Source organism: Siphateles boraxobius, unplaced genomic scaffold, assembly GCF_051911475.1.
Source record: "Siphateles boraxobius isolate OS27281-9 unplaced genomic scaffold, OSU_SipBor_1 35, whole genome shotgun sequence".
Taxonomy (NCBI): domain Eukaryota; kingdom Metazoa; phylum Chordata; class Actinopteri; order Cypriniformes; family Leuciscidae; genus Siphateles; species Siphateles boraxobius.
In genome coordinates, this window is record NW_027508975.1 from 1550994 (window position 1) to 1572707 (window position 21714).

Below are 21714 nucleotides of genomic sequence, written 5' to 3' on the forward strand. Positions count from 1 at the left end.
TCCCTTGAAGTATCGATGTGTCCCTCCTGTCTCCATGGAACATCAGACCCATCCTGGATAATAGGAGTGCGCTATCAGTGATTAAATGTTTTCAATTAGCAGAGAAACGAATAGGGCCATATGATTTCCATGATGCAAATCAAAATTATAATACTGTTATTTCATGAAATAATAATAATTTTTAATTCATAAACTGTGTGTGTGTATGTGTGTGTGTATGTAGATACATATACACACATATGCATACAGTATATATATATATATATATATATATATATATATATATATACACACACACACACATATATATATATATACATATATATATATATACATATACATATACATATACATCCACACCATTACAACCTGAACCGCTGATACAAGGCAGGATGGATCCACGCTTTCATGTTTTTTGCGCCAAATTCTGACCCTTCCATCTGAATGTCGCAGCAGAAATCACGACTCATCAGATCAGCACACGTTTTCCCAATCCTCTATTGTCCAGTTTTGGTGAGCCAGTGTGTATTGTAGCCTTAGTTTGCTGTTCTCAGCTGACAGGAGTGTCACCGGTGTGTCTCTGTCCGTCTGCTTCAAGGCTTGACGTGTTGTGTGTTCAGATGGTCTTCTGCAGACCTCGGTTGAAACAAGTGGTTATTTGAGTTACTGTTGCCTTTCTATCAGCTGAACCAGTCTAGCTATTCTCCTCTGACCCTTAGGCATTAAAAAGGCCTTTTCACTCACAGAACTGGATATTTCCTCATTCTAAACGCATCTCTGTAAACCCTAGAGATTGTTGTCCATGAAAATCCCAGAAGATCAGCAGTTTCTGAAATACTCAGCGCAGTCTGGCACCAATAATCATGCCACGTTTGCATCACAGGAATAAATTACATTTCCTTAAAACATAAAACACATTTTATTTATTTTTATTTTAAATTAACAAATCTTACCAACCCCTGTGGTGCAACTCTTCAAAGACACATTCTGTAATCTACATACTCAAGCATGCATGATGCTCATGGTGCCCGTGGTGTTTCCAGCGTATAGCGGCTCATTTGTGAATGTGAGTAGTTCATTTCTAAACACATGCATACTGAAAAGTATTCACTCAGTTTTTCACCACATAAAAGCTTGGCTTTGAATGTGAAACTGCTGAAAATACTATTCTGTAGAAAAAAAGTAAATAAATGTACAGTAAAATTTTGTCTATAACAATAATATTATTTTGGATTATGATGTTTTGATTTGAATAATGATATGGTTAGAATTTTTATGAACTTATTTGATTAGACAGTTTTTATGATAAAATTGAATAACAGAATTTAAGAAAATTACTGAATTTCAGATCAATGAAGCAGATTTTGGTAATAAGTAAATAAACAAGCAAACCTGTTTTCAGTGGGCCCTACATGAGAAAGGACCGAAAGATTGAGTGCTTGACTTTATTAAAGGAGTAGTTCACTTTTTAAAAAAACGTTTGCTGATAATTTACTCACCCCCATGTCATCCAAGATGTCCATGTCTATCTTTCTTCAGTCGAAAAGAAATGAAGGTTTTTGATGAAAACATTCTAGGATTTTTCTCCATATAATGGACTTCATTGGGTACCAAACGGTCCTAGGTCCAAATGACTCTCCTGTTCGAACTCGTTCATCAAAATGAACAAATCTTTTTTCGAGTCATTTCATTAATTCAACGAACGAAATGACTCGAAAAAAGACTTGTTCATTTTGATGAACGAGTTCGAACAGGAGAGTCACGAACGCGCATCACAGAACAGAGCAAAGCGAGCATTTGTGCTTATAAAACTTAAACTTTTTTAATTAATTTTTGAAATGACCGATCGTTTCTCTAGATAAGACCCTTATGCATCGTCTGGTGTCGTTTAAAGCCATTTGAAGCTGCACTGAAACTGTCATTTGGACCTTGAACCATTTGGGTCCCATTGAAGTCCATTATATGGAGAAAAATCCTGGAATGTTTTCATCAAAAACCTTAATTTCTTTTCGACTGAAGAAAGAAAGACATGGACATCTTGGATGACATGGGGGTGAGTGAATTATCCGCAAACGTTTTTTAAAAAGTGAACTACTCCTTTAAATTAGTACTGAAACGCTTTATTTAGCCATCTAAAATAAAAATAAAAACCCTGCTTAATGTTGCCAAACTCTAGTGCCAAACACTGTAATCTTAAAGCTTTTGTTTTGTATTATCGTTCCGTTATGGATCCAATCAAGATACATATTACATGCATGATTTAGACCTTCATTGTGATTAATGGCACGCTCAAATGTGTGCGTCTTCACTCTTAATTCGTGTGACAGTAGATGCTTAATCCCAACAATTATCACTCAACAAACAAAGCTTGGTCTACCAGGCAGACGTGATGTATGACCTCTCGCGGTGACGGTCGTGTAATTCGTCACACCACCTCGCCACCGCGTTCCAATAGCATTATCTGGCCTGTGATTGACAGTTTGATCAGTTCTCCTCCGCCTCGTCCTTCTCTCCATTTTCCGCTCATGCTAACAGCATGCTGTCTGAGGGAGCTGATCTGTCATCGTTCCCTTCTCTGTCTCACTCATACCGCCTCAAGAAATGTTCTTTTTGTGCATGGCAGCAGGGGTTAAATGCATTCTATACATTGCTAGAAGCTCACTTTGTCTCTCAGACATGTGTCAGTGTAGATTGTGTGCCGGTGCGAAAGGGGTTGTGCAGTGATGATGAGGGCCTAGCATCAGTGACATTTAAGAGATACAGCCAGAAATTATGGGGCAATGGGGCAAAATCTGTGCAAGGTTCTTTTTTACGCTCATCTGAAAAGGTCCGGTTATACAGATCGCGCAGGATTTTTGCCTGCAAAGGTAAATGTGACCGCACCTTTACAAATCAACATTTGTGTATCAGGGTGGAAAAAACACTTAATTTTCCAGAATGCATTACTTGTTTGCAATTACAATTCAGTAAATTCCACTTCCTGTCATTCCAATTGAACCTCCTGTGATGTGTGGACAATTCAATTCAGATTCCAACGAATGAACCGAAAGGAACCCAGTTCTCCAATTCTGAATTTTGCACAACCCTGGTTGGCTCATATTTGTGTGCATTTTTTAAGTATAGGAACTGAGGAACCAAGAGATATTAAGATATGCTGGTACAAAAACAGCTGTGTGCATTTCACACACATTTCCCTTCGTAACTCTACATTTCACGGCTTCCTCAAGTACATCAAGCTTTCTCTCTAAGGATCTCTCTCTTCGGGCTCTCAGGTGTGTTTTTCTTCAGGTCCTTCAGGTTGGTTTCAACTTGTCTTCAAGATCCTCTGAATCATAGGTCCTACCTTGAGGATACTGCTGTCAAATTAGTCGAGCATTAAGAAGACAGCTTGCCCTCATCCCGTGAGGACACTGTTCCCATGAAATCTGAATGTCACAATAAGTTTGTTGGTTGCTGATTAGTTTTGGTAGATATATACATTAATATCTTACACACACCTTCATAGTAGACATATTATGGTATCCCCATCAAATATTAAGGAGGTATGTGCAAAAGCAACACCTTTAGGTCAGGAGTGAATACTTTAGTGTTGTTTTGGTTGCTAGGATGGACACATTTGATTTGTCTTGTGAATTCAGTCCTCATATACCTTAAACCACAGTTATATGGAGCCAAACGTGGTGCTGAAGGACTATATCTGGTTATAGTTTATTTTATAGACATTAAGACCTGTCTTCTTTTTATAGAGCCTTATAGAAATTGTCTGTCTCAATTTAGTGTGCTAATTTGCATTATATGGGCTATGCATCAATAATACCCTTTTTACGAATTATGTAGCTAGTTAAGCTAGTGAGTCAATATTTGACACGTGGCATGCATGAAATGCTCGAATGTTTTCTAGGTACACAGACAACTCACTAGATTTTTAGACTATATATCTGAAATACTGTAATATCTCTGATTTGTGACTTTTTTTTCCCCTTAGCATATTTGGATGGGGAATATTCTCACTCATTCTGATAGGGGCAATTGTTTCAGGTCTACTGAGAATTAGAAGTGAGGAATGGGAATAAAATATTCCTTTCATCTGACCTTTCCTTTTAAGAAGACTTTGTCATTGTGGAGTGCAGTTTAATAATTCATTAAAGGGAAAACCTCACTTCCTTCCAAATCTCATTTATCTGTAGAAAAGCTTTTTTTTAGGTTTAAGCAAAGGTTGAGCAAAGTTCTGTGTTGATTTTAAAATTAAAAGAATAGTCATTAAACATCTGATTAGTTTTTTTTTGTGACATAGTTTACTTAAAGACTTTATTTATATAAAAATGATAAAGGTGTTCATAATGCACGTAATAATTCATTATATATTTTCATAAATAATTGCAGCTAAAGTTAATATTCATTATAATATTTGCTGATTCCTTGTTACATCTGGTTGTTTGTCATGTGTTTTAATGCACTAGGTGTTCAATGAATAGATAAGTATTATAATGTGTTATAACTGTGGTTACAGTTATTCGTGAGACCATACAATGCATTATAAGGTGCATTACAAAGCATAATTAAAAATACTTTTATAATGCACTATATATAAAGGTTTTAAGTAAAGTGTTATTGGCAATGAAATATGCAATAAAAAAAACTCTAGTTGTCTTTACAGTTCTACAGTTGTATTTACTTTAATGCATGCTGGTTTACCATACTGTAGATGATCGGTGTCCAAAATGTTAGGTTCAAAAACTAAAATGTTTATTGTCGTTTTCCATGTTCAAACATCACTTACTAGTGCATAAATGAATTTTAAATAAATTCAAGTGCATTAGCCGAACTGTCTGAATTTAAGTGGAATCGATCCCAACCCTATTGTACAAATTCAGTTGTTCTTATTCAGGTTGAATGCAGAAACTGCCAAATGCTCTCAAAAGGAATTAAAGCAGATTCAAATCGATACAGGATGGTACAGATAGGTCTTGTTTAAGAGGGGTCTTGGCTTGAGTTTGGGTAAAAACAAGCTTGATCTTTCTTTATTTCATTCTTGTTTAAAGCCAGAGTCTTGCCAGACTACTCAGCTTCATTGTCAGGGGTAAGAAAGATGTGATGTGGAAATGCTGACCCAGGTGGCGCCAGTCTTTGTTGTAAATATGGGTGGCAGGAAGAAGCACGAGCGAAATACAGAGAAAAAGAGAAAAGAGTGGCCGGATTCCAAGGTAAAAAAGAGACGCAAATGTTTGCCAACGAAACCTGGTGGTAGAAGAGAGGATGAGCATACCGCCTCGCCTCACACCTCAGTAATCAGCGTGAACATCTACATAGTGTCAGAATCAACAAACAGCTTGAGAAAAGAGCAAGACATGCTTCTATCTCTGCAAGAAAATAAGCATTTAGCAGTGTGTGTAGACATAATAATATGCACAAAGTGGTAAACACTTGAAGAAAGCAGATTATCGTAGCACTTTGACCATCTTAGACCAGCTGGAAACCATCTAAAAATGTTCAAATCACAGCTTCCAGGGGGTTTTAAACATGTTTACTGGTTTCTAGCTGGATCAAGTTGGTCATTAGCTGTTTGACCAAATATATTATTTAGTTTCTAACTGGTCCAAGCTAGTCGTTAGCTAGCCATATAACCTGGGCCATCTTGAAACTAAATAATATATTTCAAAGCACAGCTTACAGTTGTTTTGGAATATGTTAACTGGTTCCTAGTTGGTCCATGACACCAAACCGACGGAAAACGAAATAGCACTGATATAAATATAATCTGACTGTGTTGTTGCCTTGCGTCTGGGAAAAATCTGTGCTTGAACCAGTGCCACTGCTTGCCATTTTGGTGCTCAAAGCATAATTCCTTTATGATCCAACCCCCCACCACCACGAGAAAAATAAACGTTTTTTTTTTTGCCTGTTTAATTTTTTATTAACAAACATATAACTCATTAGCAATAACACAATAGCCTACTGACAAATTTCGTCAGGCGCCACGTTTTTTGGTGGTGGGAGCAGCGGCGCGGGCTTGAACACACCAAATGGAATACAACTAGCATACCCCTCTCTACGTTCTACGCCTGCATGTAAAGGAGATATCTTTTTAAGCAGGTATAATTTGTCTATATTCGTCATTCAAAAAGGGAAAGCAAAACTAAGACTGCGTATATACAAACCATAAACTAAGCAGAGCTTGCCATTTTGAAAATCAATCATGCTGTTCACGTTCTTTTTTCCACTCCGCTCATGTTATTATAAAAATATTCCTGCATTCGAATGCTCAGGTAAGATGACATAAATTTAGAACAGCCTTTCTGTCTGTTCCGTCATGACTTTGCTCGCGTTCATCATTTTTGCTCTTATTCTCGTTCGCTAAATTGAACGGCCAATCAGAGTTCTCTCTCTCACAAAAAAAAAACCCAGATGGCATCCGAATAAAAAACGAATTCTGCCGATGCTAAAAAACGACCTTTGGCTTGTTGTGTCCCTGGCTTTAGATGGCCAGCCAGTGACTAGCTTGAACCAGATAGAAACCAGTGAATATGTGCCAAAACACAGACGTTAAGGTGTTTTGGAACATATTAACTGGCTTTTATAGCTGATCCAAGATGGTCAGCGTGAAAGGCAGCTGGATTGCTAGCAAATGTCTCCATCAAATAGGGGTGATTTTGTAGGTTTTAGCATTCCCGACAGACTCATCCAACAATTGCATGTTAGGTTATAGTTTACCTAACATATCAAATGGGAAAAAGGATGTTTGTGCTTCATGTCTTTAAAATGAGTATGTCTGCTGATCACAATGGCTAACAATTCATATTGAACAAATGTTTCTATTTGAACATCTTCTTAAATCCTTCTAAAATTAAATAAATTGTGGCTAGTTTAATTTGGGTGTTGCGTAGGCTGCTCAACCCCAAGTCTTCCAAACTTTTCATTAGTATGAGTGATCTCCTTTAGATCACCGGCTCAAGTTGATGTTGCATGGTGTTTGTGTGAGTCAAGAAGACTTTACCGCCTTCCTTTGTAAGAAGCTCATATCCTCTCCTTAAACTCTCTACCCTACAACATGAATCACCAAGAAACATTTGAGATCATTCCCTCAAGCCATATACGTTTACTCTGTATTAAACTTAAAAAAAGAAGCCTGTAATGTTCGTAATGGGCAGAGGCGGTCAGATGATTCAACGATTATTCTCAATAAGCTCATGATCACCTCAACTACAGCAAATATAACAAAATCCCTGAAAAAAAATGTAGGTTTGTGTTTTTTTCTGTACTGTTAGAGATGTGTAGGTGCCTTAATTCCACATAGCCAGCTCTACTACACTTCTCCTCTATCCCCCATGTTAATTAGCTCCTTAAGGGAGAGAAGAGAGATAAATAGTTAGTCTTAATTAGTTTTTTTTTTTTCATCATGGGCATGTCAGTTTGTTTTATCAGCAGCTTCTGTAATGCTATGCTGAGCTCTTTTAGCTAGTGTATTAGATGGAGTGGGCTAAAATCTCTGTATAAATCTTTTTACTTAAATAAAGGTGAGAACTGGACGATCTTCCAGCTGTCTTCCATCTCTGGGGACTCTCATAAGGGGGACACACTCGCAATGGAAGAGATTTATTTCCTTATCGATGGAAAACTAGCTCTCTGTGTGTAGCATTTACTTCTATTTAACCTGCATTACTCTCTAAGCTAATTTTATCACGCCTAGTACCATGTGATATGGTCCCTTGGAAAACTATCTTAGTAAATACCACAAACTACTTAATTGATTCATATGGCGAATCTCAAAAATATTGTTTAGCTTTAACAATTTAATTTTTTTCTTAACTTGCTTTGCTAATGCGCTAGTCATCTAATATTTTACTTCTTGTCAATGATAAACTGTACTTTTCACTTGCTATTCTACAAATTGTGGCTTGTAGGTGCATATAAATCTGATCTTCCCCTAAAAACTACCACATTAAGACTTGCAGGAACAGCTAACAGCTGTTCTTTATTTTGTAGCTTTTTTTGAGCAACAGTTCTTAAAAACGGCAATGAAAAATACTTTAATAGAACCACTCCATTCCTGACTGTCTACAATATTTTAGTAATAATTGTATGCAGTGCAATATTTCCTCACATGTCCCTGGACCGGATTCTATCCCGCTACAAAGATGCATAATAAAATATACATTACGTATGATGCTGTGGCAAGTGTGGCATTTCTTATTGCATCATAAACACAAACTATTGCAGCAGTAAATTCCACTTTAGGCTAAATTTTGGTTCTCTGCATTCGTTGTACAGTCTGTGATTTTCATAAAGGTTTATCTAGTATGCATGCACAATGTCGTTGCTGATCTACTAATTTCCTTTACTTGTTATTGCATCTTTCAGAAGTCCAAAACCGCATGCCTTGCTTTATATGGTTTTTCTTAATGAGTATGATTAGGTGTCCTTTCATATGAGTAAATTATAGGGTGGTGTCAATGCAAAAAGATTAAATTGCATCTCAAGTGATTTATAATGCTTGAAAGTCATTCAGATTTGGTAAATGCCTGTGCAAATTCATTACAACGATACGCAGATATTAATTTGATTTGGGCATTACGATCATAATGGTGAAAATGGATTTCCATGAATTTCAGGGTTTTAAAATTTGAAGATATTCTATGCTGGTATAGATAGACTATTAATGACATGAATATATAATTATCTTTACTACATATATTATAGATGTGTCAAACCGATCTATTCTGTTAGATTGCACACGCAAAACAGTTTAGAAGTTATGTTAGATTTTAGTAAACCAGGTCTTTCGTTACTAGATCTCCCTTCTGTCATATCATTTTAATCTTAATCAGACCCACTGGATGTTGTCATAGCAAATCTACAACCCACAAAACTGACCATCAGTGACCATATGACTGGGTTGCCTCCTCACCGACACAGTCAGTCCCCTCGCTCTCAACTAATCATTGTGTGTGTGTGTGTGTGTGTGTGTGTGTGTGTGTGTGTGTGTGTGTGCATGATAGAGTGCTTCTTCCTCACACTCCTTGGCGACCACGTTGGTGCTAATTTCCCATGGCAGCTTATGGTGCAATTAGCGCCTGGAGGGCCTCCACCCTTCACACTGAATCACTGACGGGCCACTGAACAATCAGGGGCAGCAGGAAGCAGACCGCATGCATGCCTAGGTTTGGGAAAGATATAATGAATAGGTTGTGACAAAATAAAATCCATCCATCCATCCATCCATCCATCCATCCATCCATCCATCCATCCATCCATCCATCCATCCATCCATCCATCCATCCATCCATCCATCCATCCATCCATCCATCCATCCATCCATCCATCCATCCATCCATCCATCCATCCATCCATCCATCCATCCATCCATCCATCCATCCATCCCAGTTCTAAGTTAAATCTGATTATTCACACTATTATGTCATGAGCATGTGATGATTATCACAGTCTACTGTACAGCCCAGGGCCAGTGAGCACACACACCTACATGTTTGCTACCTTAAAGCTTAGAAACTGATGTGTGCAGACAGATGAAAAACAGATGTGAGCTACCTGAATACTGGGTTAATGTGGTTCATTGTGGCCACATTCCCACAAATATTCCAAATGATCGACCCAGCTCACTGTTGATTAGATATGGACAGACTTTGCCTTCCAAACTGCTCAGGTTTTGTGTTTTAATATGCGATAGAACTGGTTGGGTTGATTAATTCATCATCAGGTGGGATTCCGGGAATTGGGTTGCTGAAGTCACTCCTGTGTTGAATTCGTGGGTGAGAGAGGGCAAAATGGCGGTCCGTTTGAGACGGACCCAGATCAATTCTTTTCAAAATGTGGCAATAAATTATAACTTAGAAAGCTCAAAGGAATATTAATTCCCTGCCTAGCTCCTGCCATGTGCATCATCAAGTGCACAGCTGTTTTCTGTGACAGAATAGCGGTTATATTTTCTTCAGTGTTGTCATTACCTGTGGTCATAAAATGTAGTTTAATTCTATTTTAACTGATATTGCACTCCTTGGTAATGGGAAGCATGAGTGTGTGTGTTTTTCAATTATTTGATGTAAAGTTATCCCAAAATGAATACCGTTGGCAGAGTAAAAACACCTTTGTGTATAATATAGAATTTCCATTGGCCTCATGACAGTAGCTTCTAATTGAAGATTGCATTAATTATACAAACAAGCTTTCCTTCACTCAATATGTTATTGAATTCCACTCAAACGTTGTGAGACAGATTCTCTTAGAAATAAGTCATGGTTTCACAATGGCTAATAAAACAGCCAGGAACGAACGCCAATCCTCAAGCTTACAATCTCAAATCAACTGTGTAGTTTACAAATAAAGGGCTAAATCACTCACAAATTAAAATGTTTAAACTTGGTGTTGCATGACACGCAAGAACCAATCAGATATTTGACATGTTGAATGTGATTGTAGCTGCTGAGTAAGATATGTGATGGTTTTGTGTATTTGATACAGTAGTGTGCATAAACATGTATTTATCATAGTGGTATGGAATTTAAGACATCTATAAATGTATAATATTAAAAAAATGGTAAAATTCTACATTACTGTAGAAATTGGTAATTGCGGACCTCATTTATTAACAATTGTATACAGGTGTTCTAATGAGCACAAACATTTTATTTTTTTGCATACTTCCCCATTACTATTTTATTATTTTACCATTAATCTTGAATATTCTAGAAGTGAGGACACCAAATCTTAATACACACCTAAACCATCTTCATATAAGGACTTTCCACACAATCTTGCCTAAAATATGTAACACACACACACAAACACACACACACACACACACACACACACACACACACACACACACACACACACACACACACACACACACACGTAATGTTTCTGATGCCTCCAGCACTGCTGACCCTTGTGAACACTGCTCTCTTTTTGCTTTACAGGTTTCATATATACATGCGGTGGAACATTAAAAGGAAGGAATGGGACCATTGAAAGTCCTGGTTTTCCATATGGATATCAGAACGGGGCAAACTGTACGTGGGTTATTGTAGCAGAGGAGGGCAACCGAATTCAAATAGTCTTTCAGTCATTCGCGGTGGAGGAGGACTATGACTTTTTATCCCTCTACGATGGACACCCGCATCCAGCCAACTTCAGGACGAGGTGGGTGCTGTTTATAATGACCCGTTTTCATGATGCCATAAGCATACAGCTGCATCATAACTGTATCAGAAGAATAAAACACAGAGCACTGTACATATCTGATCATGAAAGGATGAAGAAAACACTTTGCTGAGTATAATTTATAGTGTGCCTGTAAGCAACTTGACTGTGATGCCAAATGAAAGTGCTGCCAAGAACTCTCCCTGAATAATTACACTAAAAAAAATGAGCACTATATTTTAACTTGGCCATTGTTTCATGGACTCCTCTATCTTTACAATCGACTCTTAGCCATATAAAGTTACATGAATAAAAGCTATATACATAAAACATACGGTTAAGCCTTTAATTGAAGAACACAGATTTGTAGTGCTTTAACACTAAATTCTCTGCAAAGAAAATAAGCATGTCTTCTCCTAAAATAACCATTTATAAGTCCACAGTGACTAAATGAGGGTAAATGACAGCTACCTAGGTTGAATTGCAGGTAATTTATTTGCTTGTCTGTGCTGTTTATGGTCAGATCTGGGCAATATCATAGTGGACATGACTGTTGGAAATTCCAGACAAAACAGTGTATGTCTTTGTTACAGGTGAATGATTCCAAGTGCTTATATTTCACTATGTGTATCAGCAATGTCACGTACTGGGACAGCAGACAAGGATGTTAAAATGGGAAATACATCTAGTATTATGCGCAGTAAATGTGTTTGTAAGATATAGTGAAGTTGATCTAACATGTCCATTACGGCTGCACAATATATCGAAATTATCGAAATATCGGAAATGTATATATCGCGATATGCATATCGCAACAGCTTGCAATAACGGGTCATGCACAAAAGACAAAGAGAAAATCACTCACTACTCTTGGCTAAATAACTTTTGTAGCTTTAATAAGAATTAGGATATATTTAATTCATACAGTGAAAACTAAGCAGTGTTTTATTTTTACATTTGATTATTCAGGGTCTGTTGTTAAATAAAACTAATGTAGGCTTTCCTGAAACCCGGCCTAAACCCTGTGGTTCACACTGACGTTAAAATAACACTTCTTATGCGTCAGTAAAACACTGATGTTCCCTTTCAGAAATTGTAGAGATGTTTTCTTGTCACAAAAAGAATGTGAAACATGTATGTAGGTTATATAATTTAAAATATATTTTAAAGATAATTTAAGTTTATTTTACACACTTTAAGCATTATCTTATTGCATATCGAATATCGCATTATTTAATGAGTTATCGCATATCACACTTTTGTACCTGGTCACGTTTTTTTCCACCATTTTTGTCTTTATTATTTAATTAGTTGTCCTGCAGGTTTGTGTATGTTTGTGTCTTAGAGATGGATATGTTTGTCTGTGCATATTATGCATTAGGTAACGGAGGTGTGAAGGGACCGTCTGGGATTTGGGGTCCCATTTGCAGAATGGATCGATATCTGACAGATCCCAGCCTCATATATATATATATACTGCATTATGTTGATCTGCAGCTGGTATCTGTCAGATATCGATCCATTCTGCAAATATATATATAATTTTTTTTAAAACATTTTGTATACCCAAACAGGAAGTTATAAAAGAACAACACGAAAGGAAAACAGTGATGCGTTGCCCAAGGAGGCAATTTTTTTTTTGTCTTGTAGTCTGTCATTTTCTTCTCCTCGTCTCATTCTACCTCTCCTTGCTCTCGTGCTGTCCTGCAGGGAGGAGATATTAGAGGGGGGTATGTGGAGAAGAGGAAGGAAGAATAATGACAGAGTTTAATTAAACAGCTCAAGAAGTAAATAATGCAGGATTCTGCAGGCACTACATTTGTGTCTTGCATTGCCATTGTAGCAATGTTCAGGGAAGAAGGAGGCGGGAACCGGCGAACATTTAACAAACTTTATTTAAAATAAAATAAACAAACTAAAATACCGCCAGCAGCCCCTCGCGGACGACTGCTGGCTTACTCAAAATAAACATAACGGCCAGCAGCCCCTCGCGGACGACTGCTGGCTAAAATAAAACACAAATACAAAAACCAGAACAACTAAAATCAGGCCTGTTCCTCTCTCGATCATCAACGTCGTCGCTCCTCCTTTATGCTTCCGCTCCTCCGTGAGAGATGCGAGACCGGTGTGCTCACAGGTGTTGCTCATTATCAATCGCACCACCGGCCTCGCGCCATTCTCTCACGTCCCTCGGCCGTCCTGTTCGCCACATACCCCCATCGCCCCTCACAGGCCGGGGGGTACCCACGAGCCTGTGCCTACTCCCCCCCCGGCGGCGGCGATCCCTGGGGGGTATGGACCGACAAGCCGAGGGAAATGGAGACGGAAGCATGAGGAGCGACAGATCGAGAGAGGGGAGAGAGGAAAAAAAAAAAAAAAATGGTCCGGTTCCCACAACGCGCTGCCATCTGGTCCCCCACCAGCTGGGCGATCTCCTCCGCGGTGCCTGGCGGTGACGCTGGATGGCCCTCGGTGGACGGTTCGACGCTCCTCCGCCGCCCGGTGGACGGCGACGGCTCCTCGGGTGCCTTGGGCAGACGGTAGGAGTCCCCCGCTCCCTGCACCTCCCCTTCTCTGGTGGACGGCAGCAGGCTCCGGCCCACGGCGAGCGGCGGCGACTCCTCCTCTCCCTCCCGGATGGCAGCCGCCCCTCCAATACACAGGCGGCCGGCAGCGAGCTCGACCGTCCAACCGGCAACTCTCTCCAGCGCACCGCCTCGAGCGTCCATGGCCGCGAGTCCCCCGCTCCCTGCTCCTCCCCTTCTGGCGGATGGCAGCAGGCTCCGGCCCACGGCGAGCGGCGGCGACTCGCGCACCATGCTCGATGACACCGCGGATTCCCCACAGCGGCGAGGACTCTCTGACAGCGCGTTCCTCCCTCTTCCCGGGTTTCGGCACCAGTGTAGCAATGTTCAGGGAAGAAGGAGGCGGGAACCGGCGAACATTTAACAAACTTTATTTAAAATAAAATAAACAAACTAAAATACCGCCAGCAGCCCCTCGCGGACGACTGCTGGCTTACTCAAAATAAACATAACGGCCAGCAGCCCCTCGCGGACGACTGCTGGCTAAAATAAAACACAAATACAAAAACCAGAACAACTAAAATCAGGCCTGTTCCTCTCTCGATCATCAACGTCGTCGCTCCTCCTTTATGCTTCCGCTCCTCCGTGAGAGATGCGAGACCGGTGTGCTCACAGGTGTTGCTCATTATCAATCGCACCACCGGCCTCGCGCCATTCTCTCACGTCCCTCGGCCGTCCTGTTCGCCACAGCCATGTTTGCTGGCATCTCAGACAAATTGCATGTTGGTATTCAGCCGTTTTAAATTATGCACTGCAATTAGGGATTGAGCCCTCTCTCTCTCTCTCTCTCTCTCTCTCTCTCTCTCTCTCTCACTCTCACTCTCTCTCTCTCACTCTCTCTCTCTCTCTCTCTCTCTCTCTCTCACTCTCTCTCTCTCTCTCTCTCTCTCTCTCTCTCTCTCTCTGTCTCTCTCTCTGTCTCTCTCTCTCTCTGTCTCTCTCTCTCTCTCTCTCTCTGTCTCTCTCTCTCTCTCTCTGTCTCTCTCTCTCTGTCTCTCTCTCTCTTTATCTCTCTCTCTCTCTCTCTCTGTCTCTCTCTCTGTCTCTCTCTCTCTGTCTCTCTCTCTCTCTCTCTCTCTCTCTCTCTCTCTCTCTGTCTCTCTCTTTATCTCTCTCTCTCTCTCTCTGTCTCTCTCTCTCTCTCTCTGTCTCTCTCTCTCTGTCTCTCTCTCTCTTTATCTCTCTCTCTCTCTCTCTCTGTCTCTCTCTCTCTCTCTCTGTCTCTCTCTCTCTCTCTCTCTGTCTCTCTCTCTCTCTCTCTCTCTCTCTCTCTCTCTCTCTCTCTCTCTCTCTCTCTCTCTCTCTCTCTCTCTCTGTCTCTCTGGCTCTGTCGTCTGTTTGAAAGGAGATATATATTCTCTTTTACTACCATCGTTCTTAGATACTTTGTTGCGCCTAACAGCCGATTATATTTCATATATATTTATATATGTCCATATATATGTCCTATATACCTATATGTATTTATTCTGATTAATCAGGGTTCATTTAGACTGTAATGACCCTGTAAGGCGAGCACTTTGAGGGTGTGTTGAGCTATATAAAATTTAAGAGTCATGTCGCAGCCGCTGCATTTGTTCATTTGTTTGTTTGCTCGTTTGTTCAGTCTTGCTTGTGAAGCTTGTGTGGGCGATGAAGTCTCAGATCTTGATGCGTGATAGATGTCTTCCGTCCTTATTTAACATCAGTAATGATTATTAATGTGACCTGGCTGGGACTCTAAAAAGCGTGCAGTTTAAATTAATTATTAACTAACAATGCCAGGGACTGAGTCTGACATCTGAAGATTTCAGTGATTAATCTTTAAATATGAACAGATCTGTCTGAATAATTTTACAGCTTTGCTCGGATATATCACAACAAATATTTAAATAGGTTTAAATGATCGTTTGGTTGGCAGGCAATTAAGCGTCCCTTCTCAAACTGTGACGCACAAACATCTGGTATTCTGTTTGAAAATATCACTCATGTCTTATATATAATGGTTGACTGATATGTTATTTTTCAATAACCTAGAGGTTGGAGTAGCCGATAGCCAATATTCTGTAATGCTCATAAACATTGTATTTAATCAAATAGAATGATAACAAATAAGAGAGACTTTGACATCAGCTCTTTGGTGATCTTGTGTCCTCTCACGTCGTCTTTCAATGACACGTGTTATGTACATCGATCAGTCATTTAGCTTTAAATTTGTAAATGAGTGCTGTTGTGGTGTTTTTGTTATAAAGGGCTCTTATGAGTGAACTATTCAAAGACTCCCTCATAATCAGTGTTGGGCATAACGCATTACATGTACATGTATCAGATTACTTTAAATAACTCATTCAAAATTTACATCAAAATATCTAGAGTTACTTTTTCAAATAAGTAACGGAAGTTGACTGACAGCTCTTCTGTCCCCATGTTTAGAGAAATCAGGAGAACATTCAGAGGCGTCGTGTGCACTGTGTGAACATGATGGTTATTGTAGTTCTAGACTAAATGTGAGCAGGTATTTACTTATAATTAGGAATTAACATAACATTTGTGTTTATTTTTTATTGCACTATATTTATTCCTGTTCTTCTGGGATCCAGAATGGCAGCATAGTGAAAGGTTTGCTTGAGCTGCGCCCTCTACTGTACAGGTGTGAATTTGCATTTCCTTCAGCTTGAGGCTTCTTCATTTCACTTTTGGTTTTGAAGAGCCTTTGCATTAGCAAAAAATGAATTTTTGTTGTTGTTAAAAAAACAAACAAGCAAGTCCAGCCCAGGAAAAAGTAACGCAAAATTAACTTAACAAACTACTCATCAAAACACACACACACACAAACACACACACACAGACACACACACACACACACACACAATTAGTTACTTTTTAGTGAGTAAGGCAATATTGTAACGCATTACCTTAAAAAATAAGGTTCCACAGCACTGCTCTTAATACTCAGATAATTTCTCGTCACCTTTACCATTTTAGTTTTGTAACCTACAGAAAGACTCACTGAATTAACCAGTGCATACATTTCAATTATTATTTTTAGTGAACAGAATCAAAAGATATGAATCTAGCATTACTAGCTTCATTGGTGTATAAGGTCATTCTATTATTTATTTGGTGACTCTTTATTTTGCGGTGTCATTGTTACATATGTTTAGTTACATATAGTAATAACTATAAACTATGCATAATTACATGCTAACCCTAATCTTCAACCAAATCCTAATCCTGACCCTATAATAAGTACATGTAGTTACTTAATATTACTCAGTACTTAAATGTATAATAAAGACACATTTTGTTAAAACCCTTTTTCTAGAGTAAACCTTTTTTTAAGGTGTCCAAATTACAGTATAATTATAATTGTAAGTACTGAGTAACATTATTTAACAACATGTACTTACTATAGGGTTAGGGTTAGGATTAGGGTTTGGTTTAGGGTTAGTTGCTTTCAATTATGCATAGTTATTACTATAGTAACTACATGTAACATATGTAAAAAGGACACCGTAAAATGAATGTGCTACCAGTGTATAATAATTAACTGGTCTGTACCTAAATAAATACATTTTATAACAGTTATTTATTTATTGATATATCATTATTACAATATTAGTCTATAATTATCTAGTTTTAATATAATACTATTGTTTTTGATGTTCTCTTATCAGTAGTCTGCCTATTAGTAATTGTCTTCCACCTTATTCCACTGTGCTCCCTTTCACCTTCACTTTGAGATGTTATATATTTCCCCCTCTTTCATCTCCTCACACATCACCCTCCGTATGTGCAGAAAGCATTCATACATGTGGCTGCCGGGCTGCGAGTGGTTGATGTAGTAACGCCGGGTGTCACTATGTGTGTCAGACTGTGTACGAGACCCCCTGAGTGAAGCCAGGTGTAATTGCAGACGCTTAGCCTGTGGAGCTAGCAGTGTAATTAGTCATCAGCATGTAGCGAGGATGGGACAGAGGAAGCCAGAGCAGCCACCAGCAATTACTCATCCCCGTCCTGTCACTCAAAGATACCCATCGCCATAAATCATTTGCCGTTTGTTTTGGCGTGTGATGGAGGTGTCAGCGCAGGAGCACTGTACTGACACATGGACAGAATGAGAAAATCAAGAGGCGCTGAGATTTAAACCTAATGCATCCCTGTATCTTTAACTCATGCATATGCATGAAATGTGAATGTATGGGAATACAGGAAGACTGTGAGCTGGTTATAAAAGCATGCAGCACCACCATAGTTCCACTGATAGGTGAAATTTGAAAAAGTTTCACCAAAAATGAAAATTCTGTCGTTATTTACTCGTTCTCATGTCACAAGTCACAAAAGCATAACTTTTATTAGTCTCTTCACATTGTTCTTGCCATAATATGACAGTTTAATAGTGTCTATAGACCCTCTAGCTCCATAAAGGGTAAGTTTTTGTCAATTTTTCTGGTGTACTATCCCTTTAAATGCACTGCTCAGTTCATTCAGTTCATCATTTGGGAGGCTGTAAAACCCACAAACTAAGCTCTCCTCTTCATCCAGTCACTCTCATTGCACTTTCTAGGAACGCAGAGTGAAATTCATTCAACCATGGGTTACAAGTATCGACTGTAGGTTCAGAATACAGTCTGTCACCCCGTTATATTCCAATGCCCTGTAAGAGGAGAGTGACACGCCATTCGTGTGGCTTCTCGAAAGATGTCTCACATACCAAGTGGCTTGTTTTGAATAGCCAGAGAGGGAGAGAGAGTGACAGGCTACGTTTTCTCCCTATCTAGTGGATGTAAAGGAGTAACAGTCTGGTCTGTTGCTGTGCAGCGTTTTCTGCCAAGAGCAAAGCCACGGTTGAGGAAAAGAGGACTCTCTCTCTCTCTCTCTCTCCCTCTCTCTCTCTCTCTCTCTCTCTCTCTCTCTCTCTCTCTCTCTCTCTCTCTCTCTCTCTCTCTCTCTCTCTCTCTCTCTCTCTCTCTCTCTCTCTTTCTCTGGCTCCATCTCCGTCTATTGCTATCTATATAGCTTGAGTTACTGACATCTTGTGGTAACTGTGCAAAGTGCAGCATAGGCTGTAGCGTTTGTATGTACAGCTGCATTGTGGGAAAACAAAACTCATCAATTGAATGTTGGTGTGTGTGTGTCTCTCTGTTAAAAAATATACACTAGTTAAATGTGTTTTTTTATCGAGGTCTCTTATGCTCAACATAGTTGCAATTATTTGATACAGTGATATTTTGAAATTAAAACAAATGGGGATTGTGGCTGTCAAGTTTCAAAAAGTCAAAATCGTTGAGTCAGTGAGTTCAGTCTGAATCGTTGAGTCAGTGAGTTCAGTCTGAATCATTGAGTCAGTGAGTTCAGTCTGAATCGTTGAGTCACTGAGTTCAGTCTGAATCGTTGAGTCAGTGAGTTCAGTCTGAATTGTTGAGTCAGTGAGTTGAGTCTGAATCGTTGAGTCACTGAGTTCAGTCTGAATCGTTGAGCCAGTGAGTTCAGTCTGAATCGTTGAGTCAGTGAGTTCAGTCTGAATCGTTGAGTCACTGAGTTCAGTCTGAATCGTTGAGCCAGTGAGTTCAGTCTGAATCGTTGTGTCAGTGAGTTCAGTCTGAATCATTGAGTCAGTGAGTTCAGTCTTAATCGTTAAATCTGTGAGTTCAGTCTGAATCATTGAGTCAGTGAGTTCAGTCTGAATCATTGAGTCAGTGAGTTCAGTCTTAATCGTTAAATCTGTGAGTTCAGTCTGAATCATTGAGTCAGTGAGTTCAGTCTGAATCATTGAGTCAGTGAGTTCAGTCTTAATCGTTAAATCTGTGAGTTCAGTCTGAATCATTGAGTCAGTGAGTTCAGTCTGAATCATTGAGCCAGTGAGTTCAGTCTTAATCGTTAAATCTGTGAGTTCAGTCTGAATCATTGAGTCAGTGAGTTCAGTCTGAATCATTGAGCCGGTGAGTTCAGTCTCAATCGTTGAGTCAGTGAGTTCAGTCTGAATCGTTGAGTCAGTGAGTTCAGTCTGAATCATTGAGTCAGTGAGTTCAGTCTTAATCGTTAAATCTGTGAGTTCAGTCTGAATCATTGAGTCAGTGAGTTCAGTCTGAATCATTGAGTCAGTGAGTTCAGTCTGAACCGTGGAGTCAGTGAGTTCAGTCTGAACCGTTGAGTCAGTGAGTTCAGTCTGAATCGTTGAGTCAGTGAGTTCAGTCTGAATAGTTGAGTTAGTGAGTTCAGTCTGAATCGTTGAGCCAGTGAGTTCAGTCTGAATCGTTGAGCCAGTGAGTTCAGTCTGAATCGTTGAGTCACTGAGTTCAGTCTGAATCGTTGAGCCAGTGAGTTCAGTCTGAATCGTTGAGTTAGTGAGTTCAGTCTGAATCGTTGAACCAGTGAGTTCAGTCTGAATCGTTGAGCCAGTGAGTTCAGTCTGAATCATTGAGCCGGTGAGTTCAGTCTGAATCGTTGAGTTAGTGAGTTCAGTCTGAATCGTTGAGCCAGTGAGTTCAGTCTGAATCGTTGAGTTAGTGAGTTCAGTCTGAATCGTTGAGCCAGTGAGTTCAGTCTGAATCGTTGAGCCAGTGAGTTCAGTCTGAATCGTTGAGCCAGTGAGTTCAGTCTGAATCATTGAGCCGGTGAGTTCAGTCTGAATCGTTGAGTTAGTGAGTTCAGTCTGAATCGTTGAGTTAGTGAGTTCAGTCTGAATCGTTGAGTCAGTGAGTTCAGTCTGAATCAATTAGACAAAAAACAATTCATACTTCGACTTCTCTTGTGAATTGTCCTGAACATGACATTATAATTTCATGATTTTTAGAGAATATTGATGTAAATTTCAGAAAACTGTTAGTGTACAAGTTATATATATCGCTTTTATGCTGCCCTTATTAGATCTTTACAGTCACAATCTTCATTACAGTTTTATTTTGAGATTACTATATTTTGAGACTACATTCTTTCCATTTTAATTTTAGTTAAAGTTTTAGAAATTTTGTTGTTTTAATGTAGTTTTTTATTTCAGTTTTTAGATTTGTTTTACTATATCACATTAAACTAAATGAAAATGAGAAATGTTGCGGTAACCAGCTAAAATAAAATGACTTTAAGTGTTTTAATATTTTGTATTAGCTATTTATTTTTTAGTTATTGGTTTATTTTATGTTATTTTATTTAAAACATAATTTCTTTTTAAAGTGTTCATTTTAGATTCACTTTCATTATACTGAAACCGTGACACCAGTATTGATTGATTGATATATTGATTGGTTGATTGGTGATCGATCAATCGATTGTGAAAAGTTCTTGAAAATTGTCTTTGTGCTATATTTGTTTAAAATGCATGCCAACTCGTTTGACATTTTGTTCATATAATTAAAAACATAATTATGCATATTCTAAGTGTGACTGAAGGGACCAAATACTGTAGTTTCCTCTCTTTCTGTTTTCTCTTGCTCCCTCTCGCAGCGTTTTGTATTTTGCAGCAGTGGTTAGAGTTCCATTTCACAAGCTAATAACAGTATTAGCCCAGCAGCGTGGAAAGGCTTCATGCCTTGTTGACCATGATGAAGTCCATTGCATGAACCTCTGCTGTTGAATAAGGTGGCCGAATACCCTGCAATCCACACCTGCTTAAGTTGCTGCTCAGAAATATTCAGTAAAAAAATAAATGTGCTGTCAGGTAACCTAAAAATAACTTTCATGTGGTAACATCTAAATTAACTGTTTTTTTTCCCCCAAGTTAAAAACATTATTTACTGTGACCCAATCAGCCTGACTACATTAGGTAATACTAATGAAAGTGATTTTAAGAGTAGGATAAGGTAGAAATAACTCCGTAATGAGGTCATACCACGAGGAATCAAATTTTCCTTGATCTTTTGAGATAAAATAACTCAATGTATTATTTAAACATACAGTAACCTTCAGAACCCAGACTTCCTTGCCAGACCAAAAAGAGAAGCTATTAAAATTTGTTTGAAAAACACCTTGGCTGAAAATGATTCAGTTTAATAGG

The 21714-nt window shown here is 38.9% G+C and overlaps 1 protein-coding gene across 1 annotated transcript in view; it reads left to right on the forward strand.

Annotated features, from left to right (window-relative positions):
- The window catches only part of csmd3b (CUB and Sushi multiple domains 3b), a 487110-nt gene that overhangs the window by 51954 nt on the left and 413442 nt on the right, over positions 1 to 21714 (forward strand). Inside the window, exon 2 of the mRNA XM_077195799.1 lies at positions 10935 to 11157. Coding sequence (XP_077051914.1) covers positions 10935 to 11157 — 223 coding nt within the window. The remainder of the gene's footprint in view (positions 1 to 10934; positions 11158 to 21714) is intronic.